Here is a 22,942-nt window from a genome sequence, read left to right as displayed (position 1 = left end):
TGGGCCTCGGCGACCTCATCCGGAAAATGGGAATGGCGACTTTGAGCCCCACACGGGACAGGGACTGTATCCGGCCTGATCTCCCTGTATCCACCCCAGCGTTTAGTACGGTGCCTGGCACAGAGTAAGCGCTCAACAAATACCACTCCTCGACTGTAACCCCGACATGGGCAAGGATTGTCTCTTTTTCTTGCCGAATTGTATTTTCCAAGCGCTTAGTCCGGTGCCCTGCACACAGTAAGCGCTCGGTAAAGTCTATTTAATAATAATAATAATGGCATGTTAAGCGCTTACTATGTGCAGAGCACCGTTCTAACTGCTGAGGGGGATTCAAGGCGATCAGGTTGTCCCGCGTGGGGCTCCCGGGCTTCGTCCCCGTTTTCCAGATGAGTCACTGAGGCCCAGAGGAGTGTAGGGACTTGTCCAAGGTCACACAGCAGACACGCGGCGGAGGCGGGAGCAGAACCCGCGACCTCTGACTCCCAAGTCCGGCCTCTTGCCCCGGCGCCACACGGCTTAATGAATGGATGAATGGCACCGATGAAACGCTTAACGAATGCCATAAAAACACCCTAAATCAATCCCACCATTATCATTGTCAATCTGGTGGTTAGTGGCCGGGGGGGGGGGGGGGGGGGGGGGTGGGTCTCAGCCTCTGCCTTCTCAGTTTTTTTATTATTATTAATACTATTTGGTTGCTATTTTTTATTGGTAATATCAATGATTTGTGATTCATCGATCGATATTAGCATTTAATTATTCTTCTATCTCCCAGATGGTCTGTTTGGGCAATGCCAGGTGGGCCCAGGGGGGTCACGGTCCATCCTCCAGGTGACCTCTCCCGTCCTGCGGCGCCTTCAAGACGTCCTGCAGCAGCTCATGGCTCAAGGTCAAATCCCGGGTCGGGCGGGGACCCCCAGGAGGAGGAGGAGGAGGGGGGAGGTGTGGGAGGGGGCTGGGATCCATGCTTCTGTCGGGTGTGTCGTTCCCCCCCCCCCCAAAAGAACCCTAACGATAATAATAATTGTCGTGTTTATTATTATTAATAATAATAATAATGATAATGTTGGTATTTGTTAAGCACTTACTATGTGCAACGCACTGTTCTAAGCGCTGGGGGAGAGGCAGGGTCATCAGGTTATCCCCCGTGAGGCTCACAATTAATCCCCATTTTCCAGATGAGGTCACTGAGGCCCAGAGAATAGTGTTGGCATTTGTTAAGCGCTTACTCCGCGCAGAGCACTGTTCTAAGCGCCGGGGGAGATGCAGGGTCGTCAGGTTGTCCCACGTGAGGCTCCCAGGCTTCATCCCCCTTTTCCAGATGAGGTCACTGAGGCCCAGAGAATAATGTTGGCATTTGTTAAGCGCTTACTCCGTGCAGAGCACTGTTCTAAGCGCCGGGGGAGATGCAGGGTCGTCAGGTTGTCCCATGTGAGGCTCCCAGTCTTCACTCCCCATTTTACAGATGAGGGAACTGAGGCCCAGAGAAGTGAAGGGACTCACCCTCAGTCACACAGCCGACAGGTGGTGGGGTCGGGATTAGAAGCGCTTACTCTGTGCCAGGCCCTGTATAAGCGCTGGGGTGGGTCCAAGCAAATGAGGTTGGACCCTGTCCCTGTCCCACGTGGGGCTCCCGGTCTCCATCCCCATTTTCCAGATGAGGGAACTGAGGCCCGGAGATAATAATGTTGGTATCTGTGAAGCGCTTACTCTGTGCAGAGCACCGTTCTAAGAGCTGGGGTAGATACAGGGTCATCGGGTTGCCCCACGTGAGGCTCACAGTCTTCATCCCCATTATACAGATGAGGTGACCGAGGCCCAGAGAAGCGAAGTGACTCGCCCACGGTCACCCAGCTGACAAGTGGCGGAGCCGGGATTCGAACCCATGACCTCCGACTCCCAAACCCGGACTCTTTCCACTAATCCATGCTGCTTCACACAGCAGATTAGAACCCAGGTCCTTCTCATCCTGGCTATATCTACTAGGGCACACCGCTCCTGGTTCGGCTCTGCCACTTGTCAGCTGTGTGGCCTTGGGCAAGTCCCTTCACTTCTCTGGGCCTCAGTTCCCTCATCTGGAAAATGGGGATGAAGCCTGGGAACCCCGTGTGAGAGAGAAATCTCCCTCTCCCTTCTGCGTTGCCCTGACTTGCTCCTTTTGCTCCTCCCCTTTCTCCCTGCCCCATAGCACTTAGGTACATATCCATCATTTTATTCATTATTATTATTATTATTATTATCACGATGGGTTCGAATCCCGGCTCTGCCACTTGTCAGCTGTGGGACTGTGGGCAAGTCACTTCACTCCTCTGGGCCTCAGTGACCTCATCTGGAAAATGGGGAGGAAGACTGGGAGCCCCACGTGGGACAACCTGATGACCCTGTATCTACCTCAGTGCTTAGGACAGTGCTCTGCACATAATAAGTGCTTAACAAATACCAACACTATTATTATTATTAATCATATTTATTGAGCACTTACTGTGTGAAAAGCACTGTACTAAGCGCTTGGGAGAGGCAACAGAACATCAGACACATCCCTGCCCCCAGAGAGCTGACAGCCTAGAGGGGGAGACAGACATGAAGAGAAATTAAAAATAAGAACAATAATAATGATGATGGTATTTCTTAAGCGCTTACTATGTGCCAAGCACTGTTCTAAGCACTGGGGTAAATACAAGGTGATCGGGTTGTCCCATGGAGGGGGTCCCGGTCTTCATCCCCATTTTCCAGATGACGTCACTGAGGCCCAGAGGAGTGAAGTGACTCGCCCAAAGTCACCCAGCTGACGAGTGGCAGAGGCGGGATTAGAACCCACGACCTCGGACTCCCAAGCCCGGGCTCTTAAATGAGGAATGTGGACCTAAGTGGTGTGGGGCTGGGTGGGGTGCGTGGAAGGACGGGAGTGAGTCGAGGCGATGCGGAAGGGAGAGGGACAAGAGGAATAATAATAATAATGGCATTTGTTAAGCGCTTACTATGTGCGAGGCACTGTTCTTAGCGCTGAGGGAAAAGGGGGGGGCGTAGTCAGGGAAGGCCTCTTGGAGGAGGTGGGCCTTCAGTAGGGCTTTAGAAACGAGGACGAGTCACTGTCCGATCTGAGGAGGGAGGGCAGGACGTGGGCCAGGGGTCTGTCCTCTCCCAAGCGCTTAGTACAGTGCTCTGCCTTCATTCCATCGTATTTATTGAGCGCTTACTGCGTGCAGAACACTGTACTAAGCGCTTGGAGAAGTACAATACAGCAATAGAGGCAATCAGATCCCTTCCCACAATGAGCAGACACAGGCCCTGACCCCGTCTTCATCCCCGTTTTCTAGATGAGGCCCAGAGAAGTGACTGGCCCAGGGTCACCCAGCAGCCACGGGGCAGAGGCGGGATCAGAACCCGGGTCCTCGGGCCCGGGCTATCTCCGCTAGCCTGCAACGGAGCTGGTAGCCACATTTCCAGTGAGCGCTCCATAAATGCCACTGAACGAACGACTCTCTCGTCACCCACCGACCCCAGGTCGGAGGGAGAGATGAGACGCGGAGGACGAGGGGGAAGAGAGGAGGCAGGGTGGCCCCATGGGCAGAGCTCAGGATCGGAAATCAGGCCTGTGGGGGAGTGGGAAGCTCGCTGAGGGCAGGGAACGTGCCCGTCTGTTGTACCGTGCTCTCCCCAGTGCTTAGTACAGTGCTCCGCACACGGTGAGCGCTCCATAAATAGCATTACCGGACCGGTTGTTTATTGCGATGTCTGTTTTTCTCGTTTTGAGGTCTGTCTTCGCCCCCCTCTGGACTGTGAGCCCGTTGAGGGCAGGGATCGTCACTCTCTTGCCGTACCGTACTTTCCCAAGCGCTCGGTACAGCGCTCTGCACCCAGTGAGCGCTTAATAAATACGATTGAAGGGATGAATAAATAACAGGGACTGTGTCCAGCCCGATTTGATCGTATCCACCCCGGCGCTTAGTAGAAGCAGCCGGGGCTCAGTGGCAAGAGGCCGGGCTTGGGAGTCCGAGGGTCGTGGGTTCGAATCCCGGCTCTGCCACTTGCCTGCTGGGTGACCTTAGGCGAGCCGCTTCACTTCTCTGGGCCTCGGTGCCCTCATGTGTAAAAGGGGGACGAAGCCCGTGAGCCCCACGTGGGACGACCCGATGACCCCGTATCTCCCCCGGCGCTTAGAACGGTGCTCGGGCACATAGGAAGCGCTTCACAAATCCCCTGATTATTATGGCTTAGTGGACAGAGGCCGGGCTTGGGAGTCAGAGGTGGTGGGTTCCAATCCCGGCTCCGCCGCCGGTCAGCCGTGGGACTTTGGGCGAGTCACTTGGCTTCTCTGGGCCTCGGCGACCTCATCTATAAAATGGGGGTGAAGACCGGGAGTCCCACGTGGGACAACCTGATGACCTCCTATCTCCCCCAGCGCTCAGAAGGGTGGCTGGCACATAATAAGCGCTTAACAAATATCACTATTATTATTATTATTATTATTACTAAGAAGCAGCGTGGCTCAGTGGCAAGAGCCCGGGCTTGGGAGTCAGAGGTCATGGGTTCGAATCCCGGCTCCGCCCCTTGTCAGCTGGGGGACTGTGGGCGAGTCACTTCACTTCTCTGGGCCTCAGTTCCCTCATCTGGAAAATGGGGATGAAGACCGGGAGCCTCCCGTGGGACAACCCGATGACCCCGTGTCTCCCCCGGCGCTTAGAACGGTGCTCTGCACAGAGTAAGCGCTCAACGAATACCAACATTATTATTATTATTATTAAGATGGGCCGCCAGTGGGTCAGGCCCCGGGGGTCCACCTCCCTCCTCCGCCTGCTGTGACCCACCCCTCTCCCTCCGACCCCCCAGGCTTATCCTGGCAGGATGATCTCACCCAGCTGGTCATCTCCCAGGAGCTGGAGCGTATTCCCCGCCTCCCCCCACCAGATCCCGGCTCCGGGGACAGGTAAGGCCCATCTCCCACCCCGGACTCCCGGGGGGTGGGGGGCAAGGGGGACCCCCCGGGGGTGAGGGAGGGGGCCGGGGGGAAGAACGGAGGCCTTCCGAACCCCAGGCCAGGGCACGGATTCCTGTCCCTTGGGGTGCGCTCTCCCAAGCAGTTAGCGCAGCGCTCTTAGCACGGGGCGATTCATCCATTCGTTCGATCCTATTTACTGAGCGCTTACCGTGGGCAGAGCACTGGACTAAGCGCTTGGAAAGTACAGCCGGGCCACAGAGAGAGCCAATCCCTACCCAACGACGGGCTCCCGGGCTAGATATCCCAAGGTCACCTCCAGCCGTCCTCTTCCTCGGGCACGCGGGCGGTCGAGGCAGCTCCGAGAGGTCCCCCGCGGAAGAGGAAGGGTCTCCCCCGTGCGACAACGGGGCGGCCTCCCACCCCCTCCCACCCCCCCCGACTCCCGACCCTCCGGCCGGCCTCTGGTCCTCGTCCGCTGGCCTCCCTGCCTCGACCTCACCGCCGTCCGGCCTGTCCCCGCAGGTCGGCCGCCTCCAGGAGGTCCGCCGTCCCCCGGGGGTGGCGGGGTCCGGCCGGGCGGGCGGGAGCGGGGGTCCCGGGCCCGGCCGGAGGAGGCCCGGCGCTCTTCCCTCCGCTCCTGGAAAACCTGCTGCTGCAGCCTTACCTGTTCCACCAGGTGAGTTCGACGTCCCACCTCGGGCCGGGGGTCAGGGGTCAGGGAGGGTCACCCTAACCTCAGGCCTACACCTGGGTTCCCCCTTCCATCCCTCCCCCTACATCGGGACCTCCTGGCTTCACGTCTACTTGGGTTGTGCTCTCCCGAGCGTTCGGTCCAGTGCCCTGCTCCCCCTAGACTGAGGCGGCGTGGCTCAGTGGAAAGAGCCCGGGCTGGAGACTCAGAGATCATGGCTTCAAATTCCCGCTCCGCCGCCTGTCAGCTGTGTGACTTAGGGCCAGTCACTTCACTTCTCTGGGCCTCAGTTCCCTCATCTGTAAAATGGGGATGAAGACTGGGAGCCCCACGTGGGACAATCTGATCACCTCGTATCATTCCCAGCCCTTAGAACAGTGCTCGGCACATAGTAAGCGCTTAACAAATGCCATCATTATTATTATTATTATCATTAGACTGTCAGCTCCCTTGAGGGCGGGGGTCGGTCTACTGGGTTGTGCTCTCCCAAGCGCTTAACAGTGCTCCGCACACAGTAATAATAATAATGTTGGTATTTGCTAAGCGCTTACTATGTGCCGAGCACTGTTCTAAGGGCTGGGGTGGATACGAGGTCACCAGCTTGGCCCACGTGGGGCTCCCAGCCTTCATCCCCATTTTCCAGAGGAGGGAACTGAGGCCCGGAGAAGTGAAGTGACTTGCCCACAGTCACCCAGCTGACAGGCGGCGGAGCCGGGATTAGAACCCATGACCTCTGACTCCCAAGCCCGGGCTCTTTCCACTGAGCCACGCTATCAGCTCCTTAATAATAATGATGATGATATATGACGATGACGACGATGGTATTTGTTAAGCGCTTACTATGTGCCAAGCCCTGTTCTAAGCGCTGGGGGAGATACAAGGTCATCAGGTTGTCCCACGTGGGGCTCACGATCTTCATCCCCATTTGACAGGTGAGGTCACTGAGGCCCAGAGAAGCGAAGCGACTTGCCCAGAGTCGCACCGCTGACCGGGGGCGGAGCCGGGATTCGAACCCACGACCTCTGACTCCCAAGCCCGGGCTCTTGCCACTGAGCCACGCCGCTTCTCGACGCAACAGTTAAACCTGACCGTACTCTCCCAAGAGGTCAGCGCAGTGCTCCGCACACAGTGCTCCCCCTTCAGCAGGTGCTCGGCCCCCATCCATGCTCGAGGCGGAGAAGCAGCGTGGCTCAGCGGCAAGAGCCCGGGTCTGGGAGTCAGGGGACGTGGGTTCGAATCCCGGCTCCGCCGCTCGTCTGCCGTGTGACCTCGGGCCAGCCGCTTCGCTTCTCTGGGCCTCAGTGACCTCATCTGTCAAATGGGGATGAAGACGGCGAGCCCCACGTGGGACAACCTGATGACCTTGTCTCTGCCCCAGCGCTTAGAACAGGGCTTGGCACATAGTAAGCGTCTAACGGATACTATTAGCATTATTATCGACGTCACGGGCGATTTGGACCGCCGGGGTGATGGAGCCTGAGGTCGGCAGGGGAGGAGAAGGCGCCGAGCCCCCCGAGGGCAAGACTCCCCCTCGCCCCCCGACCCCCGTCTTTACAAACAGCGTGGCCTAGCGGCTAGAGCCCGGGCTGGGAAGTCGGAAGGTCACGGGTTCAAATCCCCGCTCCGCCACTCGTCTGCCGGGTGACCTCGGGCGCGTCGCTTGACTTCTCCGGGCCTCAGTCGCTTCATCTGGCAAATAATAATGTTGGCATTTGTTAAGCGCTTACTCCGTGCAGAGCACTGTTCTAAGCGCTGGGGTAAGACAGGGGAATCATGGTGTCCCACGTGAGGCTCCCAGTCTTCACCCCCATTTTCCAGATGAGGTCACTGAGGCCCAAAGAAGTGAAGCGACTGGCCCACAGTCCCACAGCTGACGGGTCGCAGAGCCGACATTCGAATCCATGACCTCTGACTCCCAAGCCCGGGCTCTAGGGAGCCCCACTAGGGACGGGGCCTGCGTCCGACCCCATGCGCTCGGATCCACCCCAGCGCTCGGGACGGGCAGTAAGGGCTTCGCGTAGACCGCGATTATTATTATAATTGTCGTCTCCTTCTCTCTACAGTTCGGGGGGCCTCCCAAGGCCGAGCCCCCTCCCGTCTTCGGCAGGGCCTCCTCCAAGACCCTGTTGGGGTCTTATCCGGGCCCTTCCTACGGGGCCCCCCCAGAACCAGACGTGGGGTTGCTCTACCTGTCCCCCCCGGCCCCGCGGGGCCATCGAGGCAGAGACGGCGGGAAGAGGGGGCAGCCCCCGGCCGGGGGTGGTCCGGAGAGCCCCGGGGAGGGCGGCCGGAGGGGTCCCGGCCCGCAGGGGAGGACCCCGGCCCGGCGGCCCCCGCCCTCCGCCCGCCAACCAGGTAACTCCATCCAATAAAAATCGTCGAGGTCATCATCATCACGGTAATAATGATATTTGTCAAGCGCTTACTATGGCCGGGCACTGTTCTAAGCGCTGGCACTCGCCGAGCACTTACTACTAGTAATGATAACGTTGGTATTTGTTAAGCGCTTACTACGTGCCGGGCACCGTTCTAAGCGCAGGGGTAGACACAGGGGAATCAGGTGGTCCCCCGTGGGGCTCCCGGTCTTCATCCCCATTTTCCAGATGAGGGAACTGAGGCCCGGAGAAGTGAAGTGACCTGCCCAGAGTCACCCAGCTGACAAGTGGCCGAGCCGGGATTCGAACCCATGACCTCTGACTCCCAAGCCCGGGCCCTCCCCACTGAGCCGCGCTGCTTCTCTAATCACGATGGTCTCTGTTAAGCGCCGGCTATGGGCCGAGCACCGTTCTAAGCGCCGGGGGAGGTACGAGGTCATCGGGTTGGCCCACGTGGGGCTCACGGTCTTCGTCCCCAGAGTGGCTCAGTGGAGAGAGCCCGGGCTTGGGAGTCAGAGGTCATGGGTGCGAATCCACGTTCTGCCCCTTGTCGGCTGGGTGACCGTGGGCAAGCCGCTTCATTTCCCTGGGCCTCGGTGACCTCATCTGTAAATTGGGGATTAAAACTGTGAGCCCCACGTGGAACAACCTGACGACCTTGTATCCACCCCAGCGCTTAGAACAGTGCTCAGCGCATTGTAAGCTCTTAACCAATACCATAATAATAATTATTATTATTATTATCTAGCCACTGGATCATGCTGTATCCCAATCCCCACCCAAAAGCATTCATTCCATCGTATTTATGGAGCGCTGTGTGTGGACAACTGTACTAAGCGCTGGGGGGAGTTCGATACAACAATAAGCAGACGCGTTCCCTGCCCACAACGAGTCTGGGCGGGGCGGGGAGGCAGACATTAATATAAATAAATAAATTAGAGATATGGACAGAAATGCTGTGAGGCGGAAGAAGGGAACCTGGGGTAGGAGAGTCGTTGAAGGAATCGACTCCCCCTCTAAACTAGAAGCTCATCACATCATCATCATAATAATGATAATGTAGGTATTCGTTAAGCGCTCACTCTGTGCAGAGCACCGTTCTAAGCGCTGGGGGAGATACAGGGTCATCGGGTTGTCCCCCGTGAGGCTCCCAGTCTCCGTCCCCATTTTACAGATGAGGGAACTGAGGCACAGAGAAGTGAAGCGACTCGCCCACGGTCCCACAGCTGCAAAGTGGCAGAGCCGGGAGTCGAACCCATGACCCCTGACTCCGAAGCCCAGGCTCTTTCCACTGAGCCACGCTGCTATGTGTTAAGCGCCTACTATGTACCAGGCACTGTACCGAACGCGGGAGTAGATTACAAGCTAATCAATTTAGACGCAGTCCCCGTCCCACATGGGGCTCACGGTCTCCATCCCCATTTTACAGAGGAGGAAACTGAGGCTCAGAGAAGTGACTTGCCCGAGGTCACACAGCGGACGAGTGGCGATCCCGGGATTAGAACCCAGGTCCTTTTGAGTCTCAGGCCCGGGCTCTACCCACTAGGCCATGCCGCTTCTCAGCCTGGTGGAAAGAGCCCGGGCCCGCGAGTCGGAAGACCGGGGTTCTCATTCGGGCTCAGCCCAGTTTCCTACGAGAAGCAGCGTGGCTCAGTGGGAAGAGCCCGGGCTTGGGAGTCAGAGGTCGTGGGTTCTAATCCCGCCTCCGCCCCTTGTCAGCTGTGGGACTTTGGGTAAGTCACTTCACTTCTCTGTGCCTCAGTTCCTTCATCTGTAAAATGGGGATTAAAAACTGTGAGCCCCACGTGGGACAACCTGAATACCTTGTAATAATAATAATAATGATAATGCTGGTATTTGTTAAGCGCTCACTATGTACAGAGCACTGTTCTAAGCGCTGGGGGAGATACAGGGTCATCAGGTCGTCTCACGTGAGGCTCACAGTTAACCCCCATTTGACAGATGAGGTAACTGAGGCACAGAGAAGCGAAGTGACTTGCCCACACCAGAGCTTAGGACAGTGCTTGGCACATAGTAAACGCTTAACAAATGCCATCATTATTATTATTATCATATGACCTAAGGCAAGTCCCTTTACTCCTCTGAGCCTCAGTTTCCTCACCTGTAAAATGGGGGGTCCAGTGTGGAGAATTCCATCATCCTCCGCCAAGCGTTTAGTCCAGTGCTCTGCACCCAATAAGCAGCACGGCCTAGTGGGCAGAGCCCGAGCCTGGGAGTCATCAGGACCCGCGTTCGAATCCCGGTTCCGCCCTCTGTCTGCCGTGCGACCTTGGCCGAGTCACTTCACTTCTCCGTTCCTCAGTTCCCTCATCTGTAAAATGGGGGTCGACGCTGTGAGCCCCACGTGGGCCAGGGACTGGATCCAACCCGGCCTGCATCCACCCCCGCGCTCAGGACGGGGCCTGGCACATAACAAGCGCTCATCAAATGCCCCGATTATTACTATTAAGAGGAAGCGCTCAGTAAATACGACCGACTGACTGATGGATTCCCCCGCCGCAGGGTCGCTCCCTCAGAATCCGACATCCAGGACCGCGGGCCCCGGGGTGGAACTGACCAAGGACCAGCTGGTCATCCTGTCCACCCTCCTGCAGCTCTTGCCGCCGGACACGGCCCCGGGTGAGTGGCTGGGGGAGACCCCCCCCCCCGGTGACCCCGGGGGTGGGGATGAGGTGGGAATCCTCGCTAGCCCCCCGGGCCTGGGAGTCAGAGGACGTGGGTTCTAATCCCGGCTCCGCCACCTCTCAGCTGGGCGACCTTGGACCAGCCACTTCACTTCTCTGGGCCTCAGTTCCCTCCTCTGGAAAATGGGGGTGAAGGCTGTGCGCCCCACGTGAGACGACCTGATGACCCTGTATCCCCCCCAGCGCTTAGAACAGTGCTTGGCACACAGTAAGCACTTAACAAATACCAACATTATTGTGGTTATTATTATTATTCTCCCACAGGGGGTTCCGAAGATGCCGCCGCCGGGGAGACCCAGAAGGTAGGATTCGCTCGATCGCATTTACGGAGCACTTGTTGTGTGACGAGCACTGACCTAAGCGCTTGCGAGAGGACTAAAGCATGGCCTACTGGGTAGAGCCCGGGCCTGGGAGTCAGAAGGTCATGGGTTCTAATCCCGGCTCAACCACCCGTCTGCTGGGTGACGTGGGGCAATGGCTTCGCTTCTCTGAGCCTCAGTTCCCTCACCTGGAAAACTGTGAGCCCCACGTGGGACAGGGACTGTGTCCAATCCGATTTCCTTGTATCCACCTCAGCGCTTAGTACAGTGCCTGGCACACAGTAAGTGCTTAACAAATACCATTCAAAAATTAAAAAATTATTAAGCGCTTACTATGGATAGAGCCCGGGCCTGGGAGTCAGAAGGACCTGGGTTCTAATCATTTCACTTCTCTGGGCCTCAGTTCCCTCATCTGTCAAATGGGGCTGAAGCCTGTGAGCCCCACGTGGGACAACCCGATGACCTTGTATTCCCCCCCAGTGCTTAGAACAGTGTTTGGCACCTAATAAGTGTTTAACAAATATCATTAGTATTATTATTATTATGAAAATGGAGATGAGGACGGTGAGCCCCACGTGGGGCAGGGACTGGGCCCAACCTGAATCGCTTGTATCCACCCTGTCGCTCAGTACAGTGCCTGGCACATAGTGAGCGCTTAACAAACAACCACAATTATTACTATTCTTATTATCTCCCGTCCCCCAACCTCGGCGTCAATCCCTAGCCCGGTGGCGGGTGAGGACGTGGGGCCCGATGAGGGTGGAGAAGCGGCTCGGCTTAGCGGAAAGAGCCCGGGCTTGGGAGTCGGGGGATGTGGGTTCTAATCCCGGCTCCGCCGCTTGTCTGCTGGGTGACCTTGGGCGAGCCACTTCCTTCTCTGGGCCTCAGTGACCTCCCCTGGAAAATGGGGATGAAGCCTGGGAGCCCCACGGGGGGCGCTTAGAACGGTGCTCGGCACCTAGTAAGCGCTTAACAAATGCCCTCATGATGATGATTATTATAAAGCGTCAGGTTTCCGTCGTCTCCCACCACAGCAGGCCATGGAGGGGGAGATGCAGCACGGTGACCCCGGGACCATCTCGGCCCCCACCACCCCAAGGCGGGAGCCGGAGGAGCCCAACTCCACGGCCCCGGCCCCCTCGGCCGCTCCGGCTCCCACCGCCCCGCCGGCCGAGCCCGTCCCGCTGGAGAAGAAGAGCCCCCCGCCGGACCGCGGCGGCCCCCGGGCTCCCCGGCCCCCAGCGCCTCGCCCGGTGGAGGAGTACGGCTACATCGTCACCGACCAAACGTGAGACCTTGGGAGGGAGAGGAGAGGGTGGGCCTGGGGGCGGCCAGGTCAGGGGACCCTTTGGGGGAAACCGAGGCTCTGGGCTCCAGCCTTCTAACCGATCGGCGGCATCCGGCTCTGTACTGAGCGCTTGGGAGAGGACGGTACAACGGAGTCAGTCAACAGGTTCCCTGAAAAGCAGCGGGGCCTAGCGGGTAGAGCCCGGGCCTGGAGTCAGAAGGACCTGGATTCTCAGGTGGCTTAGGAAAGAGCACAGGCTTGGGAGTCAGAGGTGGTGGGTTCTAATCCCGACTCCGCCCCTGGTCAGCTTTGGGACTTTGGACAAGTCATTTCACTTCTCTGGGCCTCAATTCCCTCATCTGGAAAATGGGGATGAAGCCCGTGAGCCCCACGTGGGACAACCTGATCACCTTGTATCTCCCCCAGCGCTTAGAACAGTCCTTGGCACGTTGTAAGTGCTTAACAAATACCAATATTATTATTATTATCATCGTTCCGGCTCCGCCACTTGTCCGCTGTGTGACCTTGGGCCAGTCACTTCCCTTCTCTGGGCCTCAGTGACCTCATCAGGAAAGTGGGGGTGAAGACTGAGAGCCCCACGTGGGACGGGGTCTGCCTCCGACCTGCTGACCCCGTAATAATAATAATAATGATGGTATTTGTTCAGTGCTTACTTGTGCCAAGCACTGTTCTAAGCACTGGGGGAGATACAAGGTCATCAGGTTGTCCCACGTGGGGCTCCCGGTCTTCATCCCCATTTGGCAGATGGAATAACTGAGGCTCAGAGAACTTGAGTGATTTGCGCAAGGTCACACAGCAGACAAGTGGTGGAGCGGGATTATTCATTCAATCGTATTTATTGAGCGCTTGCTATGTGCAGAACACTGTACTAAGCGCTTGGAATGGACAATTCGACAACAGATAGAGACCGTCCCTGCCCGAGGACGGGCTCACAGGATTAGAATCCACATCCTCTCACTCCCAAGCCTGCGCTCTTGCCGCTAAGCCACGCTGCTTCTCTTATCTTGTACCTCGTGTCTTATCTTCTGTGTCCCCCAGCGCTTAGAACAGTGCCTGGCACATAGTAAGCGCTTGACAAATGCCATCATCATTATTATTATCATTTACCACCAAGCGCTTGAGAGAGTCCAATCCAACAGAGTGGGCGGACACGTCCCCCGCCCACAGCGAGCTTACACTCCGGGGGAACGGCAAATCCATCGATCGGTGATCTTTACTGAGCGCTTCCTACGTGCCGAGCACTGTACTAAGCGCTTGGGTGAGTCCAATCCGACCGAGTGGGCCGACACGCTCCTTGACTTCGTCTCTAGACCGCCGGCACGCCGTGGGCGGGGACCGTGCCTCTTTACTGTCGAACGGTCCTCTCCCAAGCGCTTAGTACAGGGCTCGGCTGACAGTAGGCGCTCGATAAATGCCATCGAATGGACGAATGAACGAATGAGTTGCTTCTTCTTCTTCTTGTGTCCCTCCTCCTCCGCCCGGCCCGCCGGCCGCTGGCTCCCCAGGCCCCTAGGGTTGGCGGCGGGGGTCCGGCTGCTGGAGCTGCTGGCTGCTCACGTCCACCTCTCTTCCGGAAGCTTCATCAACATCAGGTGGGAAGGGGGGGGACCGCCGAGTGGGACGGGGTGGGGGGGAAGGGGCGAGGTGGGCTAGGAGGGGCCCTCGAACCCGGCGCCCGGGCTAACCGGGGAGGCCGCGCGGCCTACTGGGCAGAGCCCGGGCCCGGGAGGCAGAAACACCTGAGTTCTCCTTCCGGCTCCGTCACGTTCAAAATAAATAAAATAAATGTTGGTATTTGTTAAGCGCTTACTATACGCCAAGCACTGTTCTAAGCGCTGGGGGAGATAAGAGGCCATCAGGTCGTCCCACGTGGGGCTCACAGTCTTCATCCCCATTTTAATAAGAATAATAACGTTGGTAGTTGTTAAGCGCTTACTATGGGTCAAGCACTGTTCTAAGCGCCGGGGGAATAATAATAATAATAACGTTGGTATTTGTTAAGCGCTTACTATGGGTCAAGCACTGTTCTAAGCGCCGGGGGAATACGAGGTCATCAGGTCGTCCCACGTGGGGCTCACAGTCTTCATCCCCATTTTAATAAGAATAATAATGATGATGATGGTATTTGTTAAGCGCTTATTATGGGCGAAGCATTGTTCTGAGCGCTGGGGTAATAATAATAATCATAATGTTGGTATTCGTTAAGCGCTTACTACGTGCAGAGCACCGTTCTAAGCGCTGGGGGAGATACAGGGTCATCGGGTCGTCCCACGTGAGGCTCCCGGTCTTCATCCCCATTTGACAGATGAGGTCACGGAGGCCCAGAGAAGCGAAGTGACTCGCCCACAGTCACCCAGCTGACAAGTGGCAGAGGCTGGGATTCGAACCCCTGACCTCTGACTCCCAAGCCCGGGCTCTTGCCACTGAGCCACGCTGCTTCTCTGATACGAGGTCATCAGGTGGTCCCCCGTGGGGCTCCCAGTCTTCATCCCTTTTTTCCAGATGAGGTCACTGAGGCCCAGAGACGTGAAAGGACATGCCCACAGTCACACGGCTGACAAGGGGCAGAGCCGGGATTAGAACCCGCGACCTCTGACTCCCAAGCCCGGGCTCTTCCCACTGAGCTATGCTGCGTGTCTACTGTGTGACTGTGGGCAAGTCACTTCACCTCTCTGAGCCTCAGTTCCCTCCTCTGTCAATTGGGGATGAAGACGGTGAGCCCCGGTGGGGCTTAGTACAGTGACTGGCATATAATAAATGTTTCACAAATATTATTTATTATTATTATTCAGCGATTAGTACAGTGCCTGACTATAGTCAGTGCTTCACAGATGCCATTACTGTTGTTATTATTATTAGACGGTATCTACCTCAGCGCTTAGTACAGCGCCTTGCACACGATAAGCGCTTCACAAATACTATTAAGAAGCCGCATGGTGTAGAGGATGGAGCCCGGGCCTGGGCGTCAGAAGGACCCGGGTTCTCATGCCGACTCCGCCACTTGTCTGCTGTGTGACCTTGGGCGAGTCGCTTCACTTCTCTGAGCCTCAGTTCCCTCCTCTGGAAAATGGGGATGGAGACCGTGAGCCCCATGTGGGAAGGGGACTGATTTCATGATATCTACCCCAGCGCTTAGTACGGTGCCTTGCACATAGTAAGGGCTTCACAAATATCATTATGATGATGATGATGATGATTACTATTCAGTGCTTAATACAGTACCTGGAACATGGTAAGGGCTTCACAAATATCATTATGATGATGATGATGATGATGATGATGATTATTCAGTGCCCAATACAGTGCCCGGCATGAAGTAAGTCCTTCGCAAATGCCATTATTATTATTATTCAGTAATTAGCACAGGGGGTGACACAAAGTAAATGTTTCACAAATATTATTATCATTCAGGACTGAATACAGTGCCTGACAAAAAGTAAGTGATTCACACATATCATTATAATTATTATTATCATTCAGGGCTTAGTACAGTGCCTGGCACATATTAAATGCTTCACAATGTCATTATTATCATTATTATTATTATTATTATTCAGGGCTTAGTACAGTGCCTGGAACATATTAAATGCTTCACAAATGTCATTATTATTATTATTCAGGGCTTAGTACAGTGCCTGGAACATATTAAATGCTTCACAAATGTCATTATTTTCATTATTGTTATTATTCAGCACTTGGTACAGTGTCTGACACAAAGTGCTTCACAAATATCATTATTATTATTATTATTATTATTCAGCGCTTAGTACAGTGCCTGGCTATAGTAAGTGCTTCACAAGTATTATTACTCAGCACTTAGTACAAGTGCCTGGCACATACTAAATGCTTCACAAATATCATTATTATTATTCTTCAGGGTTTAGCACAGTGCCTGGCACATAGAGAAGCAGCGTGGCTCAGTGGCAAGAGCCCGGGCTTGGGAGTCAGAGGTCATGGGTTCGAATCCCAGCGCCGCCACTTGGCAGCTGTGTGACTGTGGGCCAGTCACTTCACTTCTCTGTGCCTCAGTGACCTCATCTGTAAAATGGGGATGAAGACTGTGAGCCTCACGTGGGACAACCTGATGACCCTTTATACCCCAGCGCTTAGAACGATGCTCTGCACATAGTAAGCGCTTAACAAATACCAACTTTATTATTATATTAAATGCTTCACAAATATCCTCATCGTTATTATTATTCAGGGCTCAGTACAGTGCCCGGCACATAGTAAGTGTTTGACAAACACCAGTATCATTATAATTCAGCGCTCAGTCCAGGGCCTGGCGCCTTGTAAGCGCTTCCCAATTACCCTTATCGGGACTTTTCTGGTTGTGTGATAATAGGATTGATATAGAGAAGCAGCGTGGCTCAGTGGAAAGAGCCCGGGCTTGGGAGTCAGAGATCATGGGTTCGAATCCCGGCTCTGCCACTTGTCAGCTGTGTGACCGTGGGCAAGTCACTTCACTTCTCTGGGCCTCAGTGACCTCATCTGGAAAATGGGGATGGAGACTGGGAGCCCCACTTGGGACAACCTGATGACCCCGTATCTCCCCCAGCGCTTAGAACGGTGCTCTGCACATAGTAAGCGCTTAACAAATACCAACATTATCATTATTATTATATTAACGGTGACTCTCACAGCGATAATGCCCCCCGGCCAGGCCCAGGCAGCCGGGCCCTCCCCGGCGGGGCCCAGGCCTGATCCTCTCCGGGGTCCGGCGCTGACGGGGGGGGCGGCATCTGTCCGCAGCGTGGTGGGCCCGGCGGTCACCTTCAGAGTCCGGCACAACGAGCAGAACCTGTCCCTGGCGGAGGTCACCCAGCAGGCCGGTGAGTAGCCCGGGCGTTTAGTACAGCGCCTTGCGCGGAGTCAGTGCCTCACGAATACCGTTCTTCCGATGAGGAGGGCTATCATCGTTGCTTTGGCCAATAGGAAGCGCTTGACTCATTACGATCATCATCATTGATAATAACGTTGGTATTTGTTAAGCGCTTACTAGGCGCCGAGCACTGTTCTAAGCGCTGGGGGAGATACGGGGTCATCGGGTCGGCCCCCGTGAGGCTCCCGGTCTTCATCCCCATTTTCCAGATGAGGGAACGGAGGCACTGAGGAGTGAAGTGCCTTTCATTCATTTATTCATTCAATAGTATTTATCGAGCGCTTACTATGTGCAGAGCACTGGACTAAGCGCTTGGAATGGACAAATCGGTAACAGATTGCCCACAGATTGCCTTGCCCACAGTCACGCAGCTGAGAAGTGGCAGAGTGGGAATTCGAACCCACGACCTCTGACTCCCAAGCCCGGGCTCTTTCCACTGAGCCACGCTGCTTCTCTAATCATCATCGTTATCATTCAGCGTTTAGTACAGTGCCTGGCAGGTAGTAAGTCCTTCATAAATGCAGCCCGGCTCGGCGGAAAGAGCACAGGCATGGGCGTCAGAGGACGTGGGTTCCAATCCCGCCTCCGCCCCTTGGCTGCGGGGTGACCGTGGGCCAGCCGCCTCACTTCTCTGGGCCTCGGTTCCCTCATCTGGAAAATGGGGATGGAGACTGGGAGCCCCACGTGGGACAGGGACTGCGTCCAACCCGATTTGCTCGGCTCCGCCCCGGCGCTTAATACAGTGCCTGGCACATAATAAGTGCTTAACAGATACCGCGATTATTATTATTCCCCTCATCCAGCACCGAATTGACCCCCACTCTCTCCATTTCCAAGAGACCTTTCCCCTGAGGGGCTCTCTCTCTCTCTCTCTCTGTATCTCTCTCTCTGTCTCTCTGTGTCTCTGTGTCTCTGTCTCTCTCCCGTTTGACCTTACAGGACTGGTGAAATCAGAGCTGGAGGCAGAGGCGGGTTTCCAGATCATGCAGACCGGAGTGGGCCAGGTATCTATAGTGGAAAGAGCGCGGTCCTGGGAGTCGGAGGACGTGGGTTCTAATCCCGGCTCCGCCGTTTGTCTGCTGGGTGACCTTGGGCGAGTCACCTCACTTCTCTGGGCCTCGGTTCCCTCATCGGGAAAATGGGGATTTAAGGCTGGGATCCCCACGTGGGACAGGGACTGGGTCCAGCCCCATTTGCTTGTCTCCACCCCAGCGCGTAGTACAGTGCCTGGCACAAAGTAAGCGCTTCACAGATCACCCGATTATTATAACCCCAAATCCTTCCCCTGCCCCAGTCCTCTCAGCCCACCTCCTTGGGTCCGTGGGATTCTGGAATGGGAATGGAGGGGGAGGGGGTGGGGGTCTAGCGGAAAGAGCGTGAGGTGGAGGACCCGGGTCCTAGTCCCCGGTGATCTTGCCGGGTGCCCTCGGGCAAGTCCCTTCGCTTTTCTGGGCCTCGGTCTCTCGTCCGCAAAATGGGGCTTCAATACCCGTTCACCCTTCCCTTTAGATTGGGAGCCCCACGCGGGCCAGGGGCCGGGTCCCACCTGATGACCTCGTATCTCCCCCAGCGCTCAATGCAGCGCCTGGCCCCTAGAAAGCGCTTAACGCACCCACGATAATAATAATTTCATTATTAAAGATATTATTGCTAATAATAAAATGAATAATACGATTAATATTATCGTTAGGGAGACGGACTCTTCGGTCCAAGTGCAGGCCCCGGGGTCGGAGGGCGGGAGACCGGGGGAGCGGGAGCCAAAGGAGGGAGAGCCGGGATCTCCGGGTGCGGGGGCCGGGGCGTCGGTGGGTGGCGGGTGGGCCCGGGTCCCGCGACCGACGCGTCCTCCCTGTCCCCTCCCGCCCCCCGCCACGCGGACCCCAGCGAGAGGAGCCGTCGGCGGTGGCCTCGGCGGCGTCGGCCCCGGGCCCGGGCCTGGGCCGCCCGCCCGGGCCGGCTCCCGGGCCGCGCTGGGTGGCGCTGACCCTGGTGGGCGTGGCGGGGGCCGCCGGGCTGGTGGTGGCCGTGGCCGTGGCCCTGGCCCAGCGCCGCCACGGCCACGGGCGTCGCAAGGACCGCCTGGCGGGGCTGGGGCCCGAGGGGGCCGCCGCCTCCGCCGACACCACCTTCGAGTACCAGGTAACGGGGAGCTGGGGGAGCTGGGGGGACTGGGGTTGGAAGGAACTGGGGGAGCAGGGAGGAGCTGGGAGGAATGGGGTTGGGGAGGACTGGGAGAGCAAGGAGGAGCTGGAAGGTCTGGGCCCAGGACTGGGGTGAACTGGGAGGGTTGGGGTTGGAAGGAACTGGGGGAGCTGGGGGAGCAGGGAGGAGCTGGGAAGCCTGGTGCCCGACCTGGAGGAGCAGGGAGAGCCATGAGAAGCTGGGAGGACTGGGCCTGGGACCCGGGGGGAGCTGGGAGGAGCTGGAAGGATTGGGGTTGGAAGGAACTGGGAGAGCTGGGGGAGCTGGGAAGTCTGGGCCTGGGACCGGGGGGAGCTGGGAGGTGCTGGGAGGATTGGGTTGGAAGGAACTGGGAGAGCTGGGGGAACAGGGAGGAGCTGGGAAGTCTGGACCCAGGACTGGAGGGGCAGAGAGAGCAGTGAGAAGCTGGGAGGTCTGGGCCCAGGTCCGGGGGCCAACTGGGAGAAGGGAGGATTGGGGTTGGGAAGAACTGGGGGAGCTGCGGGAGCGGGGAGGATTGGGGTTGGGAGGAACTGGGGGAGCTGGGAGGAGCTGGGAGCACAGGGCCCAGGACTGGGGGGGAGGGAATCTGGGGAGCAGAGAGGACTGGGGCTGGGGGGAGCTGGGGGAGCCGGGAGGACTAGGCCCGCGCTCGAGGGGGGAAGCGGGGAGGAGTTGGGAGGAGCTGGGATGGGGGGAGCTGCGGGAGCTGGGGGAACTGGGAGCACCAGGCCGGACCAGAGGGTGGATCGGGGCCCAGTCACTGCCAAGGGAGCGGCGTTGGGTCCGGGGGACGGGATGCCGAGCGGGCGCGTTGCGGGGGTCGGCGAGGCCCCGGCCCCCCGGCCCCCGGGGAGCGCGGCGACCCCTCCCTTGCCCTGCCCCCGGTTCTGTCCCCGTCCCCTGTCGCAGGAGCTGTGCCGCCAGCACATGGCAGCCAAGTCTCTGTTCAGCCGGGGGGCGGCGGGGACGGAGGGCCCCCCGGGGGAGACGTCCCGCGTGAGCAGCGTGTCCTCCCAGTTCAGCGACGCCGCCCAGCCCAGCCCCAGCTCCCACAGCAGCACCCCGTCCTGGGGCGAGGAGCCCGCGCCCGCCAACATGGACATCTCCACCGGACACATGATCCTGGTGCGAGGGCCGGGGCGGGTGGAGGCCGGGCTCCCGGAAACCAGTCGGTCCATCCCCGGCGCTTATTGAGCGCTCACCGTGTGCAGAGCACTGTACCGAGCGCTTGGGAGAGGACGATACAACAATAAGCAGACACGTTCCCCGCCCACGACGGTCTCACGGTCCAGAGGATCGGCTCTCAGTCGATCCACGGTGCTTAGTGAGCGCCTACTACGTGCGGAGCACTGTCCTAAGCGCTCGGGAGGGGACGGTACAGCAGAATTAGCAGGCGAGGTCCCTGCCCACGTGGAGCTGACGGCGTAGAGGTGAAATCAATCCGTAGAATCATATTTACTGAGCGCTTCCTCCGTGCAGAGCACTCTGCTAAGCATTTGGGAGAGAGAAGGGGACGGACCGGGACGGGGGGTGGTGTCCTCGAGCTGGGGGGAGGGGAAGAGTGAGGAGGGGACTCCCGTGACTCGGTTTCCCCCTCTCCCACCCCTGGGCCAAGGCGTACATGGAAGACCACTTGAAAAACCGTGGCCGACTGGCTCAGGAATGGCAAGCCCTGTGTGGCTACCAGGCGGAGCCCAACTCCTGCAAAGTGGCCCAAGGCCCCGCCAACCTCAAGAAGAACCGGCTGCCCGACTCTGTGCCCTGTGAGTGACCGCCCCCCGCCCCCCGCCCCCGGGCTGCCCCCGCCCGATGATGGCGATGGCATTTGTTAGGCGCTTACTAGGTGCCGAGCACTGTTCCGAGCACTGGGGGAGGTACAGGGTCATCAGACTCTCCCACGGGGGGCTCCCGGGCTTTCATCCGGGAGAAATGAGAAGCAGAGAGAAGCCCAGAGAAGCAGCGTGGCCCCGTGGAAAGAGGCCGGGCTTGGGCGTCAGAGGTCATGGCTTCGAATCCCGGCTCTGTCGCTTGTCAGTTGTGTGACCGTGGGCGAGTGTCTTCACTTCTCTGGGCCTCAGTTCCCTCATCTGTCAAATGGGGGTGAAGACCGGGAGCCTCACGTGGGACGACCCGATGGCCCTGTATCTCCCCCAGCGCTTAGAACAGTGCTCTGCCTGTAGTAAGCGCTTAACAAATACCAATACTATTATTATTATCCCCATTTTCCAGATGAGGGAACCGAGGCCCAGGGAGGGGAAGTGACACGCCCGAGGTCGCACAGCAGACAAATGGCGGGGGGGATTAGAACCCCACCCCTGAGAAGCAGCGTGGCTCAGGGGCAAGAGCCCAGGCTGGAGAGGCAGAGGTCGTAGGCTCTAATCCTGCTCCGCCGCATGTCAGCTGTGTGACCTTGGGCAAGTCGCTTCACGTCTCTGTGCCTCAGTGACCTCATCTGGAAAATGGGGATGAAGACTGTGAGCCCCAAGTGGGACAACCTGATGATCTTGTATCTCCCCCAGCGCTTAGAACAGTGCTTGGCACATAGTAAGCGCTTAACAAATACCAACATTATTATTATTATAAAGTCCTCTGACTCCCAAGCCCGGGCTCTCTCCACTGAGCCACACTGCCTAAGCAGGGCCCGGAATCCCACTTTTCTTTCACTCATTTGTTCAATCGCATTTATGGCGCGCTTACCGTGTGCAGGACACTGGACAAAGCGATTGGGAGCGGACGACAGAGCAATAGTCAATCAATCGTATTTACGGAGCGCTTACTGTGTACAGAACACTGGACGAAGCGCTTGGGAGCGGACGATAGAAAAACAATCATATTTATGGAGCGCTTCCAGTGTACTGAGTGCTTGGGAGAGGATGGTTAATGAATGATGGCATTTGTTAAGCGCTTACTATGTGCAAAGCCCTGTTCTAAGCGCTGGAGGGGATACACGGTGATCAGGCTGTCCCCCCTGGGGCTCCCAGTCTTCATCCCCGTTTTCCAGATGAGGTCACTGAGGCTCAGAGAAGTGAAGTGACTTGTCCAAAGTCCCACGGCTGACAAGCGGCTGAGCCGGAACTTGAACCCATGACCTCTGACTGCCAAGCCCACTGAGCCACACTGGGTGGGGGGGGAGGAGAAGGCCAGGAGGACTGGGAGGCTATAGGGGAGGGGGCTGTTGGTCCTCGACTCTGGCCGTGACCTCCCCGGCGAGGACACGAGCCCCCCCGCCCCTTCCTCGGGAGCCTCAACGTCCGGGTTGCGGGATCGGGGGGCCGGGAGGCTTTGTGGATGACCGGGGGCCGGGGGTCTCCGCAGATGACCACGTGCGCATCAAGCTGAAGGTGGAGAGCAGCCCGACCCACAGCGACTACATCAACGCCAGTCCCATCGTGAGCGGCCTCGCCCCGGCCCCTGACCTCTGACCTCCTGCCCCACCCCGACCCCTTCCCCCCACCTCCCTCCACCCAACTCAACACCCGGCCCGCGGCCCCCCAAATTCCTCTCCCCCCACCCCGCTTCCCCAAACCCCAGATACCC

The 22,942-nt window shown here is 57.5% G+C and overlaps 1 protein-coding gene across 3 annotated transcripts in view; it reads left to right on the top strand.

Annotated features, from left to right (window-relative positions):
- The window catches only part of PTPRN (protein tyrosine phosphatase receptor type N), a 48,847-nt gene that overhangs the window by 5,613 nt on the left and 20,292 nt on the right, over positions 1-22,942 (top strand). The window contains exons 3-16 of one of the 3 annotated variants that reach the window (XM_029064289.2): positions 776-889; positions 4,831-4,927; positions 5,462-5,615; positions 7,694-7,985; positions 10,529-10,645; positions 10,975-11,012; positions 12,068-12,318; positions 13,845-13,931; positions 17,092-17,171; positions 18,161-18,225; positions 19,106-19,360; positions 20,315-20,530; positions 21,021-21,168; positions 22,721-22,794. In XM_029064289.2, coding sequence (XP_028920122.1) covers positions 776-889; positions 4,831-4,927; positions 5,462-5,615; positions 7,694-7,985; positions 10,529-10,645; positions 10,975-11,012; positions 12,068-12,318; positions 13,845-13,931; positions 17,092-17,171; positions 18,161-18,225; positions 19,106-19,360; positions 20,315-20,530; positions 21,021-21,168; positions 22,721-22,794 — 1,988 coding nt within the window. Of the gene's footprint in view, positions 1-775; positions 890-4,830; positions 4,928-5,461; positions 5,616-7,693; positions 7,986-10,528; positions 10,646-10,974; positions 11,013-12,064; positions 12,319-13,844; positions 13,932-17,091; positions 17,172-18,160; positions 18,226-19,105; positions 19,361-20,314; positions 20,531-21,020; positions 21,169-22,720; positions 22,795-22,942 lie in introns of all 3 variants that reach the window. The other 2 variants (XM_029064279.2, XM_039913526.1) reach the window with 2 other exon arrangements.

The sequence above is a fragment of the Ornithorhynchus anatinus genome, chromosome 1 (genome assembly GCF_004115215.2).
Source record: "Ornithorhynchus anatinus isolate Pmale09 chromosome 1, mOrnAna1.pri.v4, whole genome shotgun sequence".
Classification (NCBI taxonomy): Eukaryota; Metazoa; Chordata; class Mammalia; order Monotremata; family Ornithorhynchidae; genus Ornithorhynchus; species Ornithorhynchus anatinus.
The sequence above is the reverse complement of the archived record's forward strand: the minus strand, read 5'-3'. Positions and strand labels throughout refer to the sequence as shown.